Genomic DNA, 25,850 nt, shown 5'->3' on the forward strand with positions numbered 1-25,850 from the left:
TTGGCATTGCTCATGGTGATCTTAGGCTTGTGTGCGGAATCGCATTTCATGAAGCTCCCGACGAACAGTTCTGACTGATGTTGCTTCCAGAGGCAGCTTGGAACTCGGTAGTGAGTGTCGCAACCAAAGACAGACTATTGGCAGTAGCACTCGGTGGTCCTGTTCTGTGAGCTTGAGTGCCCTACCACTTTGCGGCTGAGCTGTTGTTGCTCCTAGACGTTTCCAATTCACATTTCCAATACAGTTGACCGGGGCAGCTCTAGCAGGGCAGAAATTTGACGAACTGACTTGTTGGAAAGGTAGCATCCTATGACGGTGCTACGTTGATAGTCACTGAGCTCTTCAGTACGGGCTTCTCTACTGCTAATGTTTGTCTATGAAGATTGCATGGCTGTGTGCTCGATTTTATACACTTGTCAGCAACATGTGTGGCTAAAATAGCCGAATCCACTCATTTTGTAGGGGTGTCCACATACTTTTGATCATGTAGTGTACATGTACACAGACATCCTCCCACTCCCACCCCCACAGAAAGTTACAGTCAGATCACACCTCTTATTCCACTGCTCAGCCGAGACTATTCACTCCACATTTCCTACAGGCAGAGAATCCCAAGAATGGCGAATACAAGAATGCAGCCACCTCACAAGAGATGTTTTTTTTGTTTTTTTCATTAACGAGCAAGATATGTTAGGTCAAATTCATACACCTTGGGGAAATGACTAGCATGGTTGTACACTCCCAATGGTGCCAACAGCAACCTGAGATAAAGCAGCACAAAAACTGTACCTACAAATTGAATTTGTTCTTGGTAATACCATCTGCTGAACTGTAAATAACATATTAAATGTATTCAAAATACGGCTACAGCTATGAGTGCACTACAGTAGTACCCTCCTCTTAAAAGTATTCATACTTGGCTGTAGGCCGTCATTGTAAATAAGAATTTGTTCTTAACTGACTTGCCTGACTTGCCTAGTTAACTGACTTGCCTAGTAAATAAAGGTTCAATGTAAAGAAATGAAAATAAAAGACTCTTCTCTGTCTTGGCACCCCAATGTTGGAACGAGCTTCCGCTGACATTAGGACAGCCCCTGCATCTTCTGAAAACATCAAACCCTACCTCTTCACTGAAAATGTCACTTACTATAACTGAGATATGTGGTTGTCTCACCTAGCTATCTGAAGATGAATGCATGAATTGTAAGTTACTCTGAATAAGTGTCTGCTAAATGATTAAAGCATTTAAAGAAATGTTGACTTTTTGTCTGTGGTGTTTTCTAAGAACAACATTAAAGGGCATTATACCTGTAGAAGACACATTATTTGGGGTATTTAAATTCTAATATGAACTAGGTTAGCAACATACAGTAGCTAACTAAGTGGTATGAATACAGCCATTGTCTTAAATGTGTACTTCAAAAAGAGGGAAATACATTACAAATGGGCTAAAGCTAACTTAACATGACCTGGAGCCTCAATTATCAACTGTGCGTACCTACAAAATATACCACAAAACATGTGTACGCCAGTTTTCATGCAAAAGTTGGCATTTATAAAAACTGGACTTGCTGTGAGAATGTGTTCACCTTCCCGCAAACTTAGACCATGCATACATAGTTTCTAGTGGTAAAGTATTGCATTGCAACCAGACAAGTAGCCTAGTATTTTGTGCAAATTGGGGATATGATGGACATAATAACAAGATGCAATCATTTGCTGTTAGTTTATTTTTGCATTCTAAAATATACTGAACAAAAATATAAACGTAACATTTAAAGTGTTGGTCCCACGTTTCATGAGCTATATAAAAGATCCCAGACATTTCCATACACACGAAAAGCTTATTTCTCTCAAATGTTGTGCACAAATTTGTTTACATTCCTGTTAGTGAGCATTTCTCCTTTGCCAAGATAATCCATCCAACTAACAGGTGTGGCATATCAAGAAGCTGATTAAACAGCATGATTGTTACACAGGTGCACCTTGTGCTGGGGACAATAAAAGGACACTTTAAAATGTGCAGTTTTGTCACACAACACAATGCCACAGATGTCTCAAGTTTTTAGGGAGCGTGCAATTGGGATGCTGACTACAGGATGTCCACCAGAGCTGTTGCCAGAGAACTGAATGTTCATTTCTCTACCATAATCCAACGTCATTTGAGATAATTTGGCAGTACGTCCAAACGGCCTCACAACCGCAGACCACATGTAAGCACACCAGCCCAGGACCTCCGCATCTAACTTCTCACCTGCGGTATCGTCTGAGAACAGCCACCATGACAGCTGATGAAACTGAGGAGTATTTCCATCTGTAATAAAGCCTTTTTGTCGGGGAAAAAATCATTCTGATTGGCTGGGCCTGGCTCCCAAGTGGGTGGGCCACCCATGGCTGCGCCCCTGCCCAGTCATGTGAAATCCATATATTAGGGTCTAATGAATTTATTTCATTTGACTGATTTCCTTCTATGAACTATAATTCAGTAAAATCGTTGACATTTTTGCATGTTGCGTTTATATTCTTGTTCAGTATAATTAGAAATAGGCATCTATTTGCTAGGCTATAATTTATTAAAACCCATGATCATTGCATATTAAATTCTTCACCTTTTCTGTGATGGTTTCATACTCACGAGGTAGCCTATATGCTTACATCTTAGGACACCATTCGTCCCATCTCTCGTTTAATTGGACCCACTTCACAGTAGTAAATAGATCAACTTTCAAGTATTTCGCTGTATGCCATCCGATCCAGAGCGCAGTTGTTTAACGGTGGAATAGACGACTGTAGGTAGGCTACTTCTGTAGCTTAAGTCTGAATACTGTAATGTCATACTTCGCGAGTAGGCAATATTTCATTTATAAACATAGTAGCCTACATATTTCCATACCATTGCAGAATAAATTACTCACCTTTTCTGGCTATGGGTGCATATTCCCGAAGTAGCCATTGCCTCAACAAATTACCATATGTATCTCTCTTTTAATTGGGCCTATTAGATAGGCTATTATTTCAAGTATTTTTCTCTATGCATCAGAAAGGAATCGTGGACAATTTATATTTTTCGTTGAAGTGTGTATGGCTAGCACTAAGTAGACAATGTTTCAGCATTTGCGGGCAGTGCAGCATATATGTTCGAGAAAAAGTAAATGCCAACATTAAGCCCTATTAAATTCAAACTATCGATTTACAGGTCCACGGCAATTTGCAATTGTTTTTGTCTTTCAGAAACGTTTTGTCTGTCAGATAGCCTAGGCCTACTGCAAATGTCACTGCAAGTGTAACATTCTGCCATCACCTCCAAAAACATTCGGTCAAGTTAGCCATTGCTATTTCCTTTAGAAACGGCCTTAGCCTAATTCCAATACGTCCAAAGTATACAGCAAATAATGGTGTTATTGTCGCTATAAAAAAGGCGAATAGTGGGTGTTTTTCAGGCCGTTTTAATGCTCGTTCACGCGCGCAGTTTCAGGAAGGGGTCTGATTTATAACTGGAAACGAACTTTGGGACACAACAGCGGGAGTCTTGGTTGGACTCCCTGAAATGTCCATCGTTCTGGTGGTTGGCACAACATGTGAAAGTACATGCAATTTTCAGTGTTCCACTGCATACTGTCATAAACAAATATCAGACACCCCAAGCTCCCAGCTACTACCTAATCAACGTAACTTTGACATTATCCCACCCCTGGTTAGCGACTATTGGCATAAAAAGCTAAACCTAACAAAATATCTGCCAATTAATTTCCAGCAATATTGCTGGAAATTTGTGTGGTGCGCGCGTTTGTCTATCACTCTGTGTGTAGCCAGTTGATGTGATAACCGTCTTGTGGGTTGACATGAATACTTTCCCCAAAACCGTCAATTAAATGTTATCCGCAGAATAGGCTTACCTGGCAGAAGTATATAACGAGTATGTATATCATTTGTATGTATTATTTGTTATTTGCTAACTTTGCCATGAAATGAGCAGCAGCAGTACAGAACCATTTCCAGATCAGCACACTCCTCACTTGCTAGATGCGCAATTAAAGGGCCAGATGCACAATTAAAGTAGAATTACTTCCAGACCTTAAAAAAATGGTCTTCAGATGTGATTTAATCATTGACATTGACTCAGAAAATCAAATTTCGTTGTTTCTCTATAAACAATTGCAATTTTGAGAGTACATTAAAAAAAAAAAAAAAAACGAGAAAAAAAAAACTCAGAAAACTTGGGAAAATATCAAACAGAATTTGAGGGAAAAAATATAATTTTATAGGGCCCCCCTCAGAGTTGTTAATTAACCTTTATTTTACCAGGTATATTGACAAAAAACATGCACTACTTTCTCTTGTACACTAAGGACCTGGGAAGAGTTGCAGGGGAGAGAAGAATGTGCTTATTTGAAAGCTATTTTTTTTATATGAGTAACTCATGACATGTAAAAAAAAAAAAATGGTTCCTTTTTTTAAGTAGCTCTCATGTTAGAATAGGTTGGAGAACCCTGCTCTAGGAACTTTACTTACCAGACGTAAAGTGAATTGTGTCAAATAAACGTCAGAATCCAAATTTTGTCCAAACCGCACCATATTCCTGCAAAATTAGACAGCGGGCTGCCATTAGACCTTCATGCGAGACTTCCTACCACAAAATCTAACACTGTTTACACAGCAGGAATATGGTGTGGTTTGAACTAAAGTTGGATTCAGATGTTTATTTGATAGCGAGTGACACATTTCACTTTACGTCTGGTAAGTAGAGTTTCTAGAGACCATACATATGGTTTTGTTTACAGGAAACGTAATGTTTTGGTGAAGCCAGCTAAATTGTGTTAGGGTTATTTTCTGTCACCACCCACCAGAACGATGCACAACTCAGGGAGTCCAACCAATATAAAGACTGTGTGTCACAATGTTGTGTCCCAAAGCTAACTGGAAACATGCATATATTCTTGTACGTGCGCAATCTTTTCAGAAATGCCGCAGGCAGGTATCTAGTGTAGAACGGTTATATAAATGAGGCCCCTGAGCTACAAGGGGGCAATCAGGCTAATAACTAGGTCTACTCCGCAAAGCATATTATGAAAAATAGCTTTTACTGTAGCAAAATATTCATAATAACCTTAAAGAATCACAATCAATGATTAAATCACTTATTGAAATAAAGTACAAAATAAAAATACATGTGTAAGAATAAAATTTGACCAAAAACAAAAAGGTATGTGGTGATATGGAAAAGCAGATTTTGAAAGCAAGCCAAAACATATTTGGTCTTGTAAGGAATCCACCCCCCACCCCCCCATCCCAAGCTCCCCATTTCAACTTCAACTGGATCCTCCCACAGTCCAGTCTTATTTTGTTCCTCACACTAGGGGGGAGAGGAAAAGGCAGAATGGCCGCTGTTTGCTCGACACAGTTCTCCAGGTCTAGTCCACTGCTTTCCTCTCATACACAGACGTGCCGCATGTGGAAATTCACCACATACTCAGCGTTGGTCCTCTGTACTGAGATGGCGAACGGCTCAAAGGGGTGGAATGTGAACGCCACCAGCCGCCGGACGGCATGGTTAATGGGCCGGCCAAGCAGGCCTGCCTGGATCTTGAACTTCAGCAATCCAGAGTCCCGAGCATAAAATCTACAGAGTTAATAAGAAAAACACAGTCTAAGCTCTTTCAAATGCAAGGGATACAATGAGATTTCTATACTTACCCAGTCAGATGAAATCGTGGAAACAATTTTTATGTCTCTGCGTGCAGTCTAAATTAAGTTACAGATAGTCTTGCAGGCCAATGCTAACTAGCATTAGCGCAATGACTGAAATTCTACATGTATGCTAGATTATGCATTGGAGAATCCCAAAAATGCAGTCAACACAGTAGATTAGTTTTTTTCCAGTAACAAGCAAGATATCTTAGTTCTTAGATATTTTCCTATTTTTGCGTATGCTAGTGTACCTTTAAACTTCCAGTCATTGCGCTAATGCTAGTTAGCATTGGCTCGCAAAACTACCCAACTTTCTTCATACTGCACGCAGAGACTAAAAGGGTATCCACGAGTTCATCTAACTCTGTAGAAGTAGAAGGGTTTAATTGCCAGAATCTAGCAGTATCTAAAAAAAAGTCTATCTAAGAACACACAGGTATACCAAAAGTTGTCATATAATGTATGTTATTGTATGTTATATCCATTTCCAAACCAATGTATTACTTCTAATAACAAGAGAGTTTACCATTACCATAAAACTTTGATTATACACAGTTTCCAACAAGTGCCGGCCTCTTATAATGTCTGGGCATCGTTTCACAGTTTAGCTAATAATAATAATGAATGCTCGTTTTTAATACACGCCTGGTCAAAAAGTGGAATTCTGCATTCACTCATTTTGCCAGTCTGCTCCGGTGGAATCAAAGAGAATCTCTATCTCGCGCTGAATGATTGATATCTTCAACACACACCAAGGCAGCTCAGCGGTTGAAGCAAATAAACACCTGTTCTATTAATTGACGGTTTTAGGGTAGAATTGATTGATTAAATGTAATATTTACCAGGGCACAACACACAAATGTTTATTTGACAGACAAACACATTTTAGAAATCAGCATTATCTTGCCAATGTTACCGGATGGGGTGGTCTCCACATGTTTTGGGCCGCTCCATCACAGATACCCACTTGTCGTCGTAGCTGAAGAGGGAAAGATCCAGGTAAGGGCTGCTGCTGTAGGACTGAGCACTAATGGGCAGCTGTCCCAGCAGCCTCCTCACCGCCTCAGTGTGACCACCGTACTTTGCGTTTACTATGGTGTCTTTGAACCTGACCAGGAGGGATAAACAGTAGGAATTCACATTGTCAATGGAACAAAACAAGGTGTAATTTCAGAGTCACTTAGCAGAACAATTCGAAGGAATACTTTTTAGATGCTAATTTCTCTAAATCGGTTCAATTTACTAGCCTTTGGATTGTGCCACACAGTATGGAGTTATTTTCATGTTAGCCCTGTGGTAAGCCTCCCTCCCCGACCAACAATACCTTCTCTGAACCTGCCGTGCAAAGTTGTTGCTGGAGGCTGAGCAGGGGAACTGAACAGCTTCGCTGTGGAGCGAAGCGTTCCGAAACAGGTCACAAAAGTTCTCAAACAGCTCCAGAAGTTTGTCAGAAGTGTTCTCAAAGACCGCCAACACCTCTGTCGACACCATGTTGTACACCACAAAGAATGAGGGCTGAGAGAAGAGCAGACAAATATGAAGTTAGGAATTAAAAGGATATGCACTTTCGCATTAGCAAGAAATCATATTTGAAATATAGCTGCACTCGGAGACAAAATCAATATTTCAAATCAGAATACGTTTTCTAAGCAATAGAGACTGAGCATGAACCCCGACCTACAGTATAGGAGGAAGGTGGAATCCTATTAACCCGGCTCAGACGCTCGTCGTATGTGGCAGGGCTTGCAGATAGCGGATTACAAAAGGGAAACCCAGCCATGAGTTGCCCAGCGATGCAGAACTCCCAAACGAGCCAAATGCCTTTTATGCTCGCTTCGAGGAATATAACATTGCCTTGCGTGCAAGCCCAAGTTTGTCCGGATAACTATGTCAACCAGCTCTCCATGGCCAATGTGAGCAAAATGCTTAAACAGATTAACAATCACAGACGGAATACCAGGGTGCATTCTCAAAGCATGCGCAGACCAGCCGACAAGTGTCTTCAGAGACATTTTCAATCTCTCCTTGTCCCAGTCTGCAATCCCAACATGTTTCAAACTGACCATCATTGTCCCAGTTCCCCAAGTACTCCAAGGTAACCTTCCTAAATGACCCTGTAGTACTCACATCTGTGATTATGAATTGCTTTGAAAAGCTGGTCATGACACACATCAACACCATCATCCCAGACACCCTAGAACCACTCCAATTTGCATACCGCCCCAACAGACCCACAGATGACGCAATCTCAATTGCACTTCAAACTGCCCCTCTCCCACCTGGACAAGAGGGGAAATAACTATGTGAGAATGCTGTTCATAGACTACAGCTCAGCGTTCAACACCATAGTCTCATCCAAACTCTGGGACTGAACCACTCCCTCTGCAACTGGATCCTGGGACCTTATTAATCAATATTGCGTAGAAGCTAGTCTAAGACTTCACATGACTGGACAGGGGTGCAGCTGTGGGTGGGCATAGGCCAACCCACTTGGGAGCCCGGCCCAGCCACAGGGGAGCCCAGCCCCTGTTTTTCCCCACAAAAGGGCTTTATTACAGACAGAAATACTCTTCAGTCTCATCAGCTGTCAGGGTGGCTGGTCTCAGACGATCCCGCAGGTGAAGAAGACGGATGTGGGGTTCCTGGGCTGACGTGGTTACACGTCATCTGCGGTTGTGAGGCCGATTGGACGTACTCACAAATTCTCTAAAACGACGTTTGAGGTGGCTTATGGTAGAGAAATTAACATTCAATTCTCTGCCAACAGCTCTGGTGGACATTCCTGCAGTCAGCATGCCAATTGCACGCTCCCTCAAAACTTGAGACATCTGTGACATTGTGTTGTGTAACAAAACTGCACATTTTAAAGTGGCCTCTTATTGTCCCCAGCACAAGGTGCACCGGTGTAATGATCATGCTGATTAATCAGCTTCTTGTTATGCCACACCTGTCAGGTGGACGGATTATCTTGGCAAAGAAGAAATGCTTACTAACAGAGATGTAAACAAATTTGTGCAGAACATTTGAGAGAAATAAGCTTATTGTGCATATGAAACATTTCTGGGAGCTTTTATTTCAGCTCATGCAACACCTTATATGTTGCCTTTATATTTTTGTTCCGTGTATATATGGTCAAAATCATCCCTTTAACCCGTACCTTTAACTTCTTATGGCTGCAGGATTGAGTAGCTTGGATGAAAAGGTGCCCAGAGTAAACTGCCTGCTCCTCAGTCCCAGTTGCTAATATATGCATATTATTATTAGTATTGGATAGAAAACACTCTGAAGTTTCTAAAACTGTTTGAATGATGTCTGTGAGTATAACAGAACTCATATGGCAGGCAAAGACCTGAGAAAAAAATCCAACCAGGAAGTGGGAGATCTGAGGTTTGTCGCCTATCGAATACACAGTGGGATATGGGTCATTTTGCACTTCCTACGGCTTCCACTAGATGTCAACAGTCTTTAGACGCTTCTAGATGCTTCTACTGTGAAGGGGGGTCGAATGAGAGGGGATTGAGTAAGGTCTACCATGACCTGAACATGCGCATTCAGGTGAGAGCGAGCTCTGATACATCGCACTTCAGAAGACAAAGGAATTCTCCGGTTGGAACATTATTCAAGATTTATGTTAAAAACATCCTAAAGATTGATTCAATACATCGTTTGACATGTTTCTACTGACTGTTACGTAACTTTTTGACATTTCGTCTGCTTTTAGTGAACGCGCTTCGTGACTTTGGATTTGTTTACCAAACGCGCTAAAAAAAGTAACTATTTGGACATAAAWRATGGACATTCCCGAACAAATCAAACATTTATTGTGGAACTGGGATTCCTGGGAGTGTATTCTGATGAAGATCATCAAAGGTAAGTGAATATTTATAATGTTATTTCTGACGTCTGTTGACTGCACAATATGGCGGATATATTTTTGTCTTGATTGGGCTCTGAGTGCCGACTCAGATTATTGCATGGTTTGCTTTTTCCGTAAAGCTTTTTTGAAATCTGACACAGCGGTTGCATTAAGAACAAGTTTATCTTTAATTCTATGTAAAACATGTATCTTTCATCAAAGTTTATGATGAGTATTTCTGTTATTTGATGTGGCTCTGCCATTCGGAGGCATCTCTGAACATGGCGCCAATGTAAACTGAGGTTTTTGGATATAAATATGAACTTTATCGAATAAAACATATATGTATTGTGTAACATGAAGTCCTATGAGTGTCATCTGATGAAGATCATCAAAGGTTAGTCATTCATTTTATCTCTATTTCTGCTTTTTGTGACTCCTGTCTTTGGCTGGAAAAATGGCTGTGTTTTCTGTGATTTGGCGGTGACCAACAAAATCGTTTTGTGTGCTTTCGCTGTAAAGCCTTTTTGAAATCGGACACTGTGGTGGATTAAAAGAAGTGTATCTTTAAAATGCGTGTGAATACTTGTATGCTTGAGGAATTTTAATTATGAGATTTCTGTTTGAATTTGGCACCCTGCACTTTCACTGGCTGTTGTCATATCGATCCCGTTAAAGGGATTGCAGACCTAAGAAGTTTTAAATACAGACTGAAATAGAGGTGCTAGTGTCAGAGATTGAGTACAACCAAAAGGTTTTATTTGGCTAGCTCAGTTGTGGCTTGCTCAGTAAAAATGAAATAAAAATAGCTACAAAGAGGACCATTAGGATAATTCAAGTTGCTTTATCAATGGCAAAAATACTTCAAATGAGTAGACAACACTCAATAAGCCATTCATCCTCAACAGCTCTGTCCTTTATGCGTAGGCCCATAGTCCAACATTGCTGTTCTGCAGAATGAACGAGTCATGCTTTCCACCTGGCCACCAGTGGTGGGAAAAGTACCCAATTGTCATACTTGAGTAAACGTAAAGATACCTTAATAGAAAATGACTCAAGTAAAAGTGAGTCACCCAGTAAAATACTACTTGAGTAAAAGTCTAAATGTATTTGGTTTTATATATACTTAAGTATCAAAACTAAATTTAATTGCTCAAATATACTTAAGCATCAAACGTAAAAGTATAAATAATTCCAAATTCCTTATATTAAGCTAACCAGACAGCACCAAAACTTTAAAGTAGTATATATAAAGATCCAGTCCATTAAAAAAATTGGAGACCTCTTACACTTCAGTGTTGTGATGCAAAAATCCTAGAAAAATGCTTGGCGCATAGAATTAAAAAAGTATTGTCAGATATTATTCATCCTAATCAGAGTTTTTTTTTTTACATGGACGATACATTGGAGATAATATAAGACAAGTACTGGAAACAATAGAATGTGGCCTGCTGGAGGTCATTTTGCAGGGCTCTGGCAGTGCTCCTCCTTGCACAAAGGCGGAGGTAGCGGTCCTGCTGCTGGGTTGTTGCCCTCCTACGGCCTCCTCCACATCTCCTGATGAACTGGCCTGTCTCCTGGTAGCGCCTCCATGCTCTGGACACTACGCTGACAGACACAGCAAACCTTCTTGCCACAGCTCGCATTGATGTGCCATCCTGGATGAGCTGCACTACCTGAGCCACTTGTGTGGGTTGTAGACTCTGTCTCATGCTACCACTAGAGTGAAAGCACCGCCAACATTCAAAAGAGACCAAAACATCAGCCAGGAAGCATAGGAACTGAGAAGTGGTCTGTGTTCACCACCTGCAGAACCACTCCTTTATTGGGGGTGTCTTGCTAATTGCCTATAATTTCCACCTTTTGTCTATTCCATTTGCACAACAGCATGTGAAATTTTGAAGCATGTGAACAGTTTGATTTCACAGAAGTGTGATTGACTTGGAGTTACATTCTGTTGTTTAAGTGTTCCCTTTATTTCTTTGAGCAGTGTATATAAATGCCTAGAATATTTCAATTTTGGGGAATCTCTTAATAAATGGGTTAAAGTTATGTATAGTAACCCTAGGTGTAAAATAGTAAATAATGGCTACATCTCAGAAAGTTTTAAACTATCTAGAGGAGTAAAACAAGGTTGTCCACTATCGGCATATCTATTTATTATTGCCATCGAAATGTTAGCTGTTAAGATTAGATCAAACAATAATATTAAGGGATTAGAAATCCGTGGCTTAAAAACGAAGGTGTCATTGTACGCTGATGATTCATGTTGTTTTCTTTTAAAAGCACAATTAGTCTCTCCACGGCCTCTTAGAGGATCTAGATACTTTTGCTATCGTCTCTGGATTAAAACCAAATTATGATAAATGTACCATATTACGTATTGGAACACTAAAAAAATGCACATTTTACATTACCATGTAGTCTACCAATTAAATGGTCTGACGGAGATGTGGACATACTCGGTATACAAATCCCAAAATAAAGAAATGATCTCACTCCAATAAATGTTTATAGAAAGTTAGCAAAAATAGATAAGATCTTGCTACCATGGAAAGGAAAATACCTGTCTATTTGTGGAAAAATCACCCTGATTAACTCTTTAGTCATATCACAGTTTACCTATTTGCTTATGGTTTTCCTACACCTAGTGACCTGCTTTTTAAATTATATGAACAAAAAATATTCAATTTTATCTGGAACGGCAAGCCAGATAAAATTAAAGGGCCTATTTATATAACGAATATGAATTCGGAGGGCAGAAATTATTAAATATTAAAGCATTAGACCTCTCACTAAAGGCATCAGTCATACAAAAGTTATACTTAAATCCAAACTGGTTCTCTAGTARATTGGTACGAATGKCTCATCCTATGTTCAAGAAGGGCCTTTTTCCSTTTATTCAGATTACACCTGCTCACTTTCGGTTGYTTGAAAAGGAAATCATCTCCAAAATATCTTTATTTTTTAAACAAGCCTTAGAAAGTTGGTTGCAATTTCAGTTTAATCCACCTGAAAGGACGGAACAAATAGTACAAATATTGTGGTTAAATTCAAATATAGTAATTGTTAAAAAAAACTATTTATCGAAGAAATGTTTAAAAAAGGTATAATTTTTGTGAATGATATCATAAATAGGACTGGTGGAGTTGTCACACATGCAGCTAACACAGACATATGGAAATGTCTGCTCTACCCAAAATTACRACCAATTAATTGCAGCATTACCACAAAAATGGAAGAGGCAAGTAGAAGGGGAAAAAAGTAAGGAACTTGTATGTAGGCCCTATATTAAAGAACATAAATGGTTAAAGAAAAGTGTGATAAATAAAAACATATACCAATTTCATTTAAGGACCAAAAAACTGACAGCTGTGCCATATAAATTGCAAAATAGTTGGGAAGAGATTTTCGATGTACCCATTCCATGGCACATGGTTTATGAATTGATACGCAAAACAACGCCAGATTCAAAACTTCAAATTTTTCTATTTAAATTACTATACAAAATTCTTGCAACTAATAGAATGTTATATATATGGGGGATACAATCTTCCCAGCTCTGCAGATTCTGCTGTGAGGAGGCAGAGTCATTAGATCATTTATTTTGGTATTGTCCGTATGTAGTGGTCCCGTGTGGCTCAGTTGGTGGAGCATGGCGCTTGCAACGCCAGGGTTGTGGGTTCATTCCCCACGGGGGGACCAGGATGAATATGTATGAACTTTACAATTTGTAAGTCGCTCTGGATAAGAGCGTCTGCTAAATGACTTAAATGTAAATGTAGCTCGTTTTTGGTCACAGGTCCAGGAATGGCTGAAGAATTGCAACATTTGCCTAGAACTAACGCTACAGATAGCAATACTGGGTGATTTGAAAAGCCATAGTCAATCAATAATAGAATAATTATTTTAGCAAAACATTTTATTTATTTACAATCTGTAGAAGCTATGAGAATAGGAAGGTTCAATTCTTTTGTGAAGCATCACAGCACAGTTGAAAAATATATGGCAAATAGAAATCCGAAATGGATGGTGTTGAGAGATAGATGGGAGGGGTTGAATGGAGCTGAAGGGTGGGACTAATAACAAGATAAACAATGTAAAGCATACGAGATCTGTAAAATGTATATAGGTTCGGAACTTTTGTGAAATAGCAGTTACAAATAGAAATCAAACTGGATGGACATCATAAATAGAGGAAGGACTAAGAACAAACAAGAGAGAACTATTRTAAAGTAGACTGTGTCTGTAAAATATGTATAAGATGTATAAATTGAAGGTAAAAGCAGAAGCGTTTATTAGTTTACTCCAATTGGGGGATCGGTGGTAGGGTTTGAGTGGAATAATAATAAAGGTATATTCTTTTAAAAAGTATGTATGTCTATATAGGTATGTGTATGTATATATGTATGCATACATGTATGGATATATATATTTACCCAAAAAATATGGGGGATTGGAAATGATGCAGACAATTACATTGAAAGCAACATTCTTTCCGCAATATTAAGCTGATCCACCCCTTAAATAAAAATTTGTAAAAAGTACTTTAAAGTATTTTTACTTAAGTACTTTACACCACTGCTTGCCACCACATTCAGCAGCTTATTTTGCGCATCACAAAACTTGCACATAAAGAGTGGAAGCCTTGTTTAGGGATGGTGATTTTATGGCGATGTGGTGGGTGCCGTCTATTGCGCCGATCGTATTTGGGAACCCATTGATAGGATCATGGCAAAGAAACCCCTCTTGACTTCAACCTGTTGTGCGATGGTGTATGGAAATGGTATACGTTACAGTTTGTTTTGCTGATGATTGCAACCAAAACATTGGCTCATCGAGGGCTGTGAGATGCCGATCAGCAAGCTCCTGCTGAAAAGTGCCTGTTGCCAAAAACCCGAGGGTTGATAGCACTTGGATGTGGACCGGAATGGCATGAGTTTGTCTTTTTAAAGTACACTATATATACAAAAGTATGTGGACACCCCTTCATATGAGTGGATTCAGCTATTTCAGCCACACCTGTTGCTGACAGGTGTATAAAATAAAGCACACTGCCAAACAATCTCCATAGACAACATTGGCAGTACAATGGTCTTACTGAAGAGCTCAGTGACTTTCGATGTGGCACTGTCATAGGATGCCACCTTTCCAACAAGTCAGTTCATCACATTGCTGCCCTGCTAGAGCTACCCCGGTCAACTGTAAGTGCTGTTATTGGGGAAGACCCTTTCCTGTTTCAGCATGACAATGCCCCTGTGCACAAAGCAAGGTCCATACAGAAATGGTTTGTCAAGATCGGTGTGGAAGAAATTGATTGGCCTGCACAGAGCCCTGACCTCAACCCCAAAGAACACATTTAGGATGAATTGGAACTGACCTCACTAATGCTCTTGTGGCTGAATGGAAGCAAATACCTGCAGCAATGTTCCAACATCTAGTGGAAAGCCTTCCCAGAAGAGTGGAGGCTGTTATAGCAGCAAAGGGGGGACCAATTCCATATTAATATCCATGATTTTGGACTGAAATGTTTGACGAGCAGGTGTCCACATACACTACATTACCAAAAATGTGTTTTCAATTCTTGCAAAAATCCTATAAGATTGGCTCATCAGATATAATTTCCCAAAACCAATCTGTACTTTCTGCAGAAAAACCACCACCAGTCTTTAAATAAAACACTCTCTGTGAAATGCAGCAAATACCAAATCTTCCAACAGAGCAAGATCAGCCATTTCTCATTCGATATCCCATTATCTCAGTATTTTATAATATATCAACAATGGTTTCACTTTCACACGTAGTCCTACAGTACCTCTAATTTAACAAATGACCTATACTTTATATGGATTATCCTAACAAATGACCTATACTTTATATGGATTATCCTAACAAATGACCAATACTTTATATGGATTATCCTAACAAATGACCAATACTTTATATGGATTATCCTAACAAATGACCTATACTTTATATGGATTATCCTAACAAATGACCTATACTTCATATGGATTATCCTAACAAATGACATATACTTTATATGGATTATCCTAACAAATGCACTGATGTGGTCAAATTGGCATGTCAAGATATGTTGCACGAATTCATAATGGGAATACAATGAAATTGGAAATTTAATGATTACTCACAATTTCACACATTTTCCCCACTCTACGCTTGACAAGCAGTTCCTTTTCCACCACTTGGCACTGTGCGTGCGCATGGTCAAGGCTGTGTGTAAATTTACACACACTCAAGCCAACGTTCATATTAATAAATCTCACACTTTGCATGGAAATGATCCCACAAATGGTTTACGCACAGATTTGTGCCTGCCCATGATTGATAAATGAGGCTCCCCGGATTTCCCGACGGGCCGGCAGCAGGTGGTGAGGGTAGGCAAACAACACCTCCGCCACTCTAACCCTCAACACGGGGGCCCCCTCAGGTGTGTGTGCTTAGTAATCAAGTTTGCTGAAGACACGACTGTGGTAGGACTGATCACCGACAGCGAGGAGTTAGCCTACAGGGAGGAGGTCAGAGACTTAGCAGTGTGATGCCAGGAAAACAACCTCTCCCTAAACGTGAGTAAGACCAAGGAGCTGATCGTGGACTATAGGAGAAAGAGGGGAGAGTACGCCCACATCGACGGGGCTGTTAGAGAGTGTCAAGCAATGTTCCCCGAGCGCAAACTTGATTGTTTTGAAAATTCACGTTTACTGTGAACACAGGCTGTACCCGCTTTAAATAACAGTTTTACTGTAAACACAGGCTGTACCCGCTTTAAGTTACAGTTTTACGGTGAACACAGGCTGTACCCACTTTAAGTTACAGTTTTACGGTGAACACAGGCTGTACCCGCTTTAAGTTACAGTTTTATAAGTGGCCAAGTAGGCTACTGTGGCAATTTGATCATCATGTAGGTCTACCATAGTGGCCTACCATCAAAAACGATGGAGAAAATGCATCCCATTACATTTTAACATGGAAATAGCTGTTCTATCATTGAGTAAAACTACATTCCATGAGACTTGTGAAAAAAACATGCAGGGCTTGACATTAACCTGCTTATCCACTTGTCATTTAGACAAGGAGATGACTGAAAATGGTGTTGTTTGATGCAAGAAACCACTTTACAAAATAAAATGTATTATTATTCCCATACCATTATTACAGAGAATCAGACAAATTATGCTATTATGCCCTCTGCCTATTGGCTACTTAGTTTATTCAAGCCTGTCTCAAAATACAACACTTCCCCTTTAACACATAAAAAAAGCTCTTTACCTGACTCACTTTTTAAAGATGTCTAGAAATGTACACACATTTCGTGCTCTTGTAGGAAGCAATCACTCTCCTATTGCTGACAACAAATGATCTATAACTGAGCTAATAACTCACTAACTAGCAAAGGATATGAACWAAATGTGCACACGTGGCTACATGCAGCTGTCGCTTTGATCTCAACACAAGCGCATCTACTCACGACCACAGCTGTAAAGACAGTCCAGATCAAAGTAAATGGCACAGATCCATATATGGCAATGGTCTATTTGCATATAGGCCTACTGCAGCTCTGATTGGTTATGCTGCACTGGTCTATGTACATTACGGGCTGAGTAGTGTGTGTCAATGCAATAGAATCCTACTCCGACGTGTTCTGCCTAAAACAACATCTCTTGCATAGTTCGTTTTGTTTCAGTATATTCCATTGAAAGTGGCTAATATTGCATTGATTCGATCACAATTGCCACAGTAAAGGGAAACACTGACAGTGTTAACTAAAAGGGAAAACTCTAGAAAATTGAGTGAAGTTCAATCTCGTTCTTCTCTCCATGGGCTGATAAAGTATTTCTGTTGCTCGGCAATCCCAGGGGAGCTGCGCGCCTGTGCGTAGTTTAGAGGGAACATTAGCGTCAAGTTCCTTGGCGTCCACATCACTAAGGACTTAACATGGTCCACACCAGTGGAGGCTCCTCAGAGGAGGAAGGGGAGGACCATCCTCCTCTGTGAATTTCAAAAAAATAAAAATGGTAAAACATTGAAAAAGTGATCCTTTTCAGATAAAACTATACTAAATATATTCACGTCACTAAATAATAGATTATTATGCAATGAAGGTCTACAGTAGCCTGAACAGCACTCTGTAGGGTAGCACCAAGGTGTAGCCGGAGGACAGCTAGCTTCCATCCTCCTCTTGGTACATTGACATCAATACAAAACCTAGGAGGCTCTTGGTTCTCAGCCCCATCCACAGACTTACACAGTAATTATGACAACTTCCGAAGGACGTCCTCCAACCTATCAGAGCTCTTGCAGCATGAACTGACATGTCGTCCACCCAATCAAAGGATCAGAGAATGAATCTAGTACTGAAAGCATAAGCTACAGCTAGCTAGCACTGCAGTGCATAAAATGTGGTAAGTAGTTGACTCAGAGCAAGAAAATAGTTGAACAGTTTTCAACAAATTAATTTATTCAAAAATGAAGGAGAAGCAAGAGAAAGTGTCATTTTTTCCCAGTTTCACTTACTTAGCTAGCAAATGCAGCTGGCTAGTTACTCAAACACCCAGCTCAAACAGAGGGATGCTATGTTAGCTAGCTGGCTATGACTATCCAACACAACACTGGAACTCTTCCAAGTCAAGGTAAGCTTTTGGTTTTATTAATGTATTGCCAGTGGGGCCCGCCGGTGTAACTGCTTACTGACTATACACTGTAACATGACTGTGTGACTGTAGCGGGTTTACTAACGCTTTAGTTCTATTAGCTATGTTGACTAGGACGTTACTTTAGCTAATATGGTGACAACGAGGTAGGCTGCGTGTAGCGGTTATGACATGGTTTGGCTTGGAAAGGTTTTTTCGCCTGGTCACATACAGCTGATGCGTTTTCCATTGGAGTCCACAAATTAAGGGAAAAGGTGAGAGGCTAGAATGAATACAATGTAGCTGTTATGAAAATTAACTATGTTAATGCGTGATCAGAGGTGTATTCAATCCACCGATTCTGTTGAAAAACGTTTCTTAAACACGGATCAAACAAAACAGGGATAAAAATACCTGCATTTGTCCAATAGAAACTCTTGTTTGCCACTGTTGGAATAATGACCACACCCTAGATAAGCTAGATGCAGGCAAGAGAATGTTATGCGGTATTGAATTTGTCACTGTCCATCTGTCTCTGTCTGTCATCTAAAAAAATGTATCTCGACCTGTGTGCACCTACGTTGTAAACTTTCATTCATAGGCTAGGTTGTAGTAACCTCATGACGGGCATAGAGAAAATTAGGGTATCATGTAGTAGCCTAAACCTATCAATGTTACATTGAGCTGGGTGAATGGAATATGAATGACAGTCATCTAACGTGCTGTAATAGAAGTAAGGCCATGCTCATGAAAAAATAAAATGGTCCTCCCTCATAAACGGCACTGACCGACACGGGTCCACACACACCCACATAGTCATGAAGAGGGCACAGCAGCGCCTCTGCCCCCTAAGGAGGCTGAAAAGATTTCAGCCTCCTTAGGGATCCTCAAAAAGTTCTACAACTGCACCATTGAGAGCATCTTGACTGGCTGCATCACCGCTTGGTATGGCAAATGTCCCAGTTTGGGACTATATATACACACTCACTAGACTATACATACACACTATATACACACTCACTAGACTATACAAACACACTATATATACACACTCACTAGCGTATATATACACACTATATATACACACTCACTAGACAATATATACACACTATATATACACACTCACTAGACTATATATACACACTCACTAGACTATATACACACACTCACTAGACTATACATACACACACTCACTAGACTATATATACACACACTCACTAGACTATACATACACACTCACTAGACTACATATACCACTCCGAGACACCTATCCCCACCACACCCACTAGAACACACCACTACATAGACAATAAACACATCACTCGACGAACATGCATACAACCACCTCACTAGCGGATTATACATTACCACCACACTCACTAGCATATTACACACCCACGACTAGGATATACCTGATAACACACTCATAGACTTAATATAAACAACACACTCATCTAGACCTATATATAACACACTAACTTAGACATATATCCAAACGCACAACTATCAATATAACAAACACTCACCTAGACTATACTATAAGCAAACGCACAGCAACTCACTAGACTAGCACATAAAAACACTCCAAACCGCTATTATCACACACGGCACTAGATAGCACAACACCACAACTCCATAGCATAGTATACTCACAGCACCTATCTATGCCACGACTCAATAGACTAATATAAATAAGCACAGAATGCGAACACAGTATTTGATACATGGCCGGATTTTGAGGTTTCCCTACTTACAGCACAGACACGTAGAGTCCGTAATTTATCATAGGTACACTCTCAAGCTTGTTGAGCAGACGGTAAATCCCTAAACCAAAGATGCCCAGAAAATCACCATTGTATGAATCTTTAAGTTAATAAATTGCATTTTTATTGCTGACCAATAAGTATTATGATTCACCTACCAACCAGAAGAATTCACTCTCACAGACCTGTTAGTTTGCTTTCAGAAGCCCCTCCTTTCTCCACTACTTACCTTATTAACTGCACCTTGTGGAACTGACTCCCCTGTAATTTAGACACCGTAACGCCACACCTCCCCAACAGCCGAACTCCAATTCTCTCCCACAATCGCCACAAACCAGAGACGCTCTCCAACGCACACATCCAGGCAAATACAACTTCGTATCTCGACCTGCCCAAGGCTTGGAGGCTCGCGATGAAGCCTACCAAGGCACACTAGCAAGCAACGCACCGCTTGCTAGAAAGCAACAACTGTTGCACAATACTTAAGACAAATCGGGAACGATGTCAAGATGACGGTACCATCACCCTCCAGACGCGAGCAGGCGCAAAAGCACAGATCTTCACCTCGTGGCGCACATGCACAACTGCACTCATCCAAGGCAAGCACGGGCACAATACAGGCCCCCGAACTACACGGCAGCGACTGTCAATGACCTGAAGAGAGCTGGGACCACAGTCTCAAGTAAACCATCTAGTAACACACTGTACGCTTTAATGGGATCTGAAATCCGGCAAGCTGCACGCAAACGGCTCCACCTGCTACCATCCAGGCCGCCATTTCCCAGCACCCGCCGCTGAAGCCTTTGACCAACACTGACAACCTCCCTGCCGCACATATCCAGCAGGGAGACCGGAATCGCGGCGAGAAGATCGGACCACCACTCCGATGGCTCCGCTGACCTGAAGCGACAAAAAGAATAGCGGGGCCGCTTTTGGTGCCTAAACTCAACTCGCGGGCTGTCTGCCGCGAAGAAAGACGGTCCTGACGTTACCAACCCGCCCACAGAGACGCACCCTTCCCACAACACCGTGAGCCGGATCCAGAGGTGGAACATTAAACTTGCATTAGAGCCAACATAGCTTCATACTCCCAACACCGCGGGACAGGCCGAGCATGCCACCCTATTCGAACACAGGCGCCAGAATAGGATCCCCCCCAGGGACGACCACTGATCGAATCGCGAGATTTGGCCAAAAACTTCCTTCCCTCAGGTGAAGAGCATGCAAGAGCTCGGGCTCGTGCTGGCATCCTCGTCCGACACTCTTGCCAACGACCACCAACACAACAGCCAGCGGCAACACAAGCCACGAGATCCCTCCCCGTAAAGCACCAGCCGATCTCAAGGTCCTGCTAGGAGCCCGCCTAGCCAGGCTCCAGACCTAAACCCAATAGAACAACTGTGGAGGCGAACTCCGTATTGCCCACCGAACAGCCCGAAACTGAAAAGCACTCGGAAAAAAGTTATGTCAGGTGGAGGAGTGGGCCAAAATCCCCTAGCTGCAGTGTGTGCAAACACTGGTCAATAAAACATACAGAAACTATGATTCTTGTCAATTGCAACAAAGTTCTTCACCAAATATTAAGTCTATGCTATTTACTGAACTCGTATCACAATACTTATCAGTCAGCAATCAAAATTGCAAAATTACATTAACTTAGAAACAACCATGAATATTTCTGGATTTTTTTTAGATTCCGTCTCTCCACGCACAGTATAGAAAGATGTGATAACCTACGAAAAAATAAACAGACCAACTTACATGCTTTGTAAAGCTAGAAACTATACCTCAAAATCGGCATGTATTCAAATACTTGTGTTGCTTCTTCCACTTGTATATACACACAATCACTAAGGACGTATAATATACACACTCACGAGAGCTATACATACACCACCACTCACATAGACTATAGACATACAGACATATAGTACGATGGTCGGAACTGATTTAATCGAAGGCCGACTTTCAAGTAGGGCCAGTTCAATTCATTAACAATCGGAAATTCGGCTTTTTGGAGCGCCGATTTGCGGATAAAAAATAAATAAAATACACCTCTATTTAATCCTTTATCGACCACTAGGGCAAGTCAAGTAAAGAATTTGGATTTTAGTTTTCAACGACATGCCTAGGAACGGTTCTGCCTTTTACACACCACTCACTAGACTTAAAACAAGTATTTGATACACTGCGATTTTGCAAGTTTTACAACTTACAAAATGTAGACGTCTTAATCTTTATCATAGGTACACTGTCAACTGTGAGAGGTAGCAGGAATCTATAACAAAAATCCAGAAATCACATTGTGATGATTTTTAGTAATTCCTTGCCATTTTATTGCGAGGAATAAAGTATTTGATACATCCAGGAAGCCGACAACCTTAATATGGGTGGTACAGAACCTTTGTGCAAGTACCGGACTCATACGTACGGTAGTTCTTGCACAGGTTTGCACCCACACTGCAGCAAGGAGATTTTTGGCCCACTCGCCAATACTACCTCTCCAGATCTTCATGTTTCGGGCTGTCGTGGGCAATACGGACTGTTCAGCTCCCATCCAAAGATTTCTATTGGTTCAGGTCTTGGAGACTGCTAGGAACTCCTCACGGACCTTGGAGATGGCTTTCTTACGCGACCATCCGTTGTTGCGCTGGCTGATGGTTGTCGGGTCGTTTGTGCGAAGCGTGGAGAGGATCCAGCCGACCCATCGTCAATGCTCTTCTGAGGGAAGGAGGTTGTTTGGCCAAATCTCGCGATTACATGGCACCATACCCATCCTCCCCTCAATAGGTGCAGTCGTCCTGTCCCCTTTGCAGAAAAGATCCCCAAAGAATATCATGTTTTTACCCCTCCATGCTCAACGGTAATGGAGGGGTTTCTTCGGGTCCTGTACTCACTCCTCTTCTCTCAAACCAGGCGAGTCGGAGTTTAGACGCAAAAAGCTCATATTTCCTTGTCTCATCAGGACACCACATGACCTTCTCCCATCTCTCCTTGGATCAATCCAGATGTCATTTGGCAACTTCAGACGGGCCTGGACATGCGCTGGCTTAGCCAAGCAAGGGGGACCTTGCAGTAGCGACTGCGGATTTAGATCCATGACAGGCGTAGTGGTTACTTAATCGGTTTTCTTTGAGACTGTGGGTCCGCATGGCTCTCTTCCAGGTTTTTCTATTGACCAGGTTCCTGCCGCATCTGTAGCTCTGGGACTGATTTCCCATCACCGTTCCTCTATGAATCATTTGGATGCCCCACAGGTGAATCTTGCATGGAGCCTTTAGACCACGAGGGTGATGACCGTCATCTTGAACTATCTTCCATTTTTAATCTAATTGCACTGCAACAGTTCGTGCTTCTCACCAAGCTGCTTGCCATTGTTTCGCTGTAGCCATTCCAGCCTGTGCAGGTCTACAATTCGATCCCTGATGTCCATTCCACCAGGCTCTCTGTCTTTGGCCCATTGTGGAGAGATTGGAGTCTGTGATTGAGTGTGGTACCACAGGCTGGTCTTCTTTATATACACAGGTACATAAGTTCAAAACAGCTTGCAGTTAATACATGGTAATCGATGGAGAACGGAGGGCTTCTTAAAATTGATAAAACTAACAGGCTGTGAGAGCTTGGAATTCTTACTGGTCGGTAGGTGATCAAATACTTATGTCAAGCAATAAATGCAATTAATTACTTAAAAATCAACCAATGTGATTCGGATTTTTTTTTGTTTTATTCCGTCTCCACAGTGAAGTGTACCTAGATAAAATTACAGACCTCTAATGCTTTGTAAGTAGGAAACTGCATATCGGAAGCTTATTCAAATGCTGGTCTCCCCCTGTATGACACACACACACTGCACTAGAATAACATAAACGCATTCACAAGACTTATATACACACTCACTAACACATACACACTATTAAGTACACACTCCACTAAACTATATACCACACTCACTACTATATACACACACACTCATAGCATCTTATTATATTACCAACTCACTAAACCAAGTATGATATTACCACCACTCACTGAGATCATATATATCCACTCCATATACTAACATACACACATAATATACACCCCACTCACTAGCCCTGTATGCATCACCTACGACCTATCCAACTAATACTCACATACAATATACATACACACTATATTCAGAGGCGACGATTAATCGGAATGGACCGAGATTAGGGCCAGATCAGTTTTTCATAACAATCGAAATTCACAGGTATTTTGGGCGCCGATTTGCTGATAAAAAAAATAAAAAATACACCTCTATTAATCTTCTATTTAAAACTTAGGACAAGTCAAGAAAGAACACATTCTATCTCAACGACGGCCTAGGACGTTCGCACAGATAGTTTTAACCTTGTCAGCTCGGGGATCCAATCTTGCAACCTTACAGTTAACTAGTCCAATGCTCTAACACCTGATTACATTGCACTCCACGAGGACCCTGCCTGTTACGCGAATGCAGTAAGCTAAGGTAAGTTGCTAGATAGCATTAAACTTAGCATTAAACTTATCTTATAAAAAACAATCAATCAATGACTGTCATTGCTCCAATGTGTTCTTAACCATAAACATCAATGCCTTTCTTAATCAATACACAAGTATATATTTTTAAACCTGCATATTTAGCTAAAAGAAATCCAGGTTAGCAGGCAATATTAACCAGGTGAAATTGTGTAATTTCTCTTGCGTTCATTGCACGCAGAGCCAGGGTATATGCAACAGTTTGGGCCGCCTGGCTCTTTGCGAACTAATTTGCCAGAATTTTACGTAATTATGACATAACATTGAAGGTTGTGCAATGTAACAGGAATATTTAGACTCATGGATGCCACCCGTTAGATAAAATACGGAACGGAATAAACATTTTGTTTTCAAGGTGATAGTTTCCGGATTAGTCAAAGGTATATGGTTTAGAGAGAAATAGTCGACGCGTTATAATTCCTGTAATAACTTGAAAGGGGTTCCTTCGTTATTTTACCGTTCATGTCTTCCATAGAGAATGTCTTGATCTACTTCAAATAAGGTCTGTGTTTCGCGGAGGAGCAGACTGACAGGGGACCATGCAGTCAAGCTCTGCTTTCTGCACTACAACCTAAAACTTCTTAACTGAGAATATTGAAGACCCATGAAAGCTGGTGGTTCGTTTTAACATATGTTCTCATGTTATTTGAGACTAAATTGATTTTATTTATGTATTATATTAAAATAAAAGTGTTCATTTAGTATTGTTGCAATTGTCATTATTACAAAAATGTGTGTGTGTGTATGATATATATATATATATACAATTTTTTTATTTTTTATTGGCCAATTAATCGGTATCGGCTTTTTTTGTCCTCCAAATCGGTATCGGCGTTGAAAAATCATAATCGGTCGACCTCTACACTATATATACACACTCACTAGACTATATATACACATACTCACTAGACAATATATACACACTCACTAGACTATATATGCACACTATATATACACTCACTAGACTATATATACACACACTCACTAGACTATATATACACACTCACTAGACTATAAATACACACTCACAAGACTATACATACACACACTCACTAGACTATATATACACACTCACTAGACTATACATACACACTATATATACACTCACTAGACTATATATACACACGATATATACACACTCACTAGACTATACATACACACTATATATACACACTCACTAGACTATATATACAAACTATATATACACACACTCACTGGGACTATATATACACACCATATACACACTCACTAGACTATATATGCACACTATATATATACACACACTCACTAAACTATATATACACACTCACTAGACTATATATACACACTATATACACACACACACACTCACTA

General features: G+C 40.6%; 1 protein-coding gene across 2 annotated transcripts in view; it reads right to left on the reverse strand.

Moving 5' to 3' along the window:
• Positions 1 to 3,430: 3,430 nt before the first annotated feature.
• The window catches only part of det1 (DET1 partner of COP1 E3 ubiquitin ligase), a 29,610-nt gene continuing 7,190 nt past the window's right edge, over positions 3,431 to 25,850 (reverse strand). For both annotated transcript variants that reach the window (XM_023985222.2, XM_023985223.2), the window contains 3 exons: positions 7,013 to 7,203; positions 6,605 to 6,796; positions 3,431 to 5,620 (listed from right to left, as the gene is read on the reverse strand). In XM_023985222.2, coding sequence (XP_023840990.1) covers positions 5,431 to 5,620; positions 6,605 to 6,796; positions 7,013 to 7,203 — 573 coding nt within the window. In that variant the 3' untranslated portion in view covers positions 3,431 to 5,430. The remainder of the gene's footprint in view (positions 5,621 to 6,604; positions 6,797 to 7,012; positions 7,204 to 25,850) is intronic.

This window comes from Salvelinus sp. IW2-2015, linkage group LG4q.1:29 (genome assembly GCF_002910315.2).
Source record: "Salvelinus sp. IW2-2015 linkage group LG4q.1:29, ASM291031v2, whole genome shotgun sequence".
Classification (NCBI taxonomy): Eukaryota; Metazoa; Chordata; class Actinopteri; order Salmoniformes; family Salmonidae; genus Salvelinus; species Salvelinus sp. IW2-2015.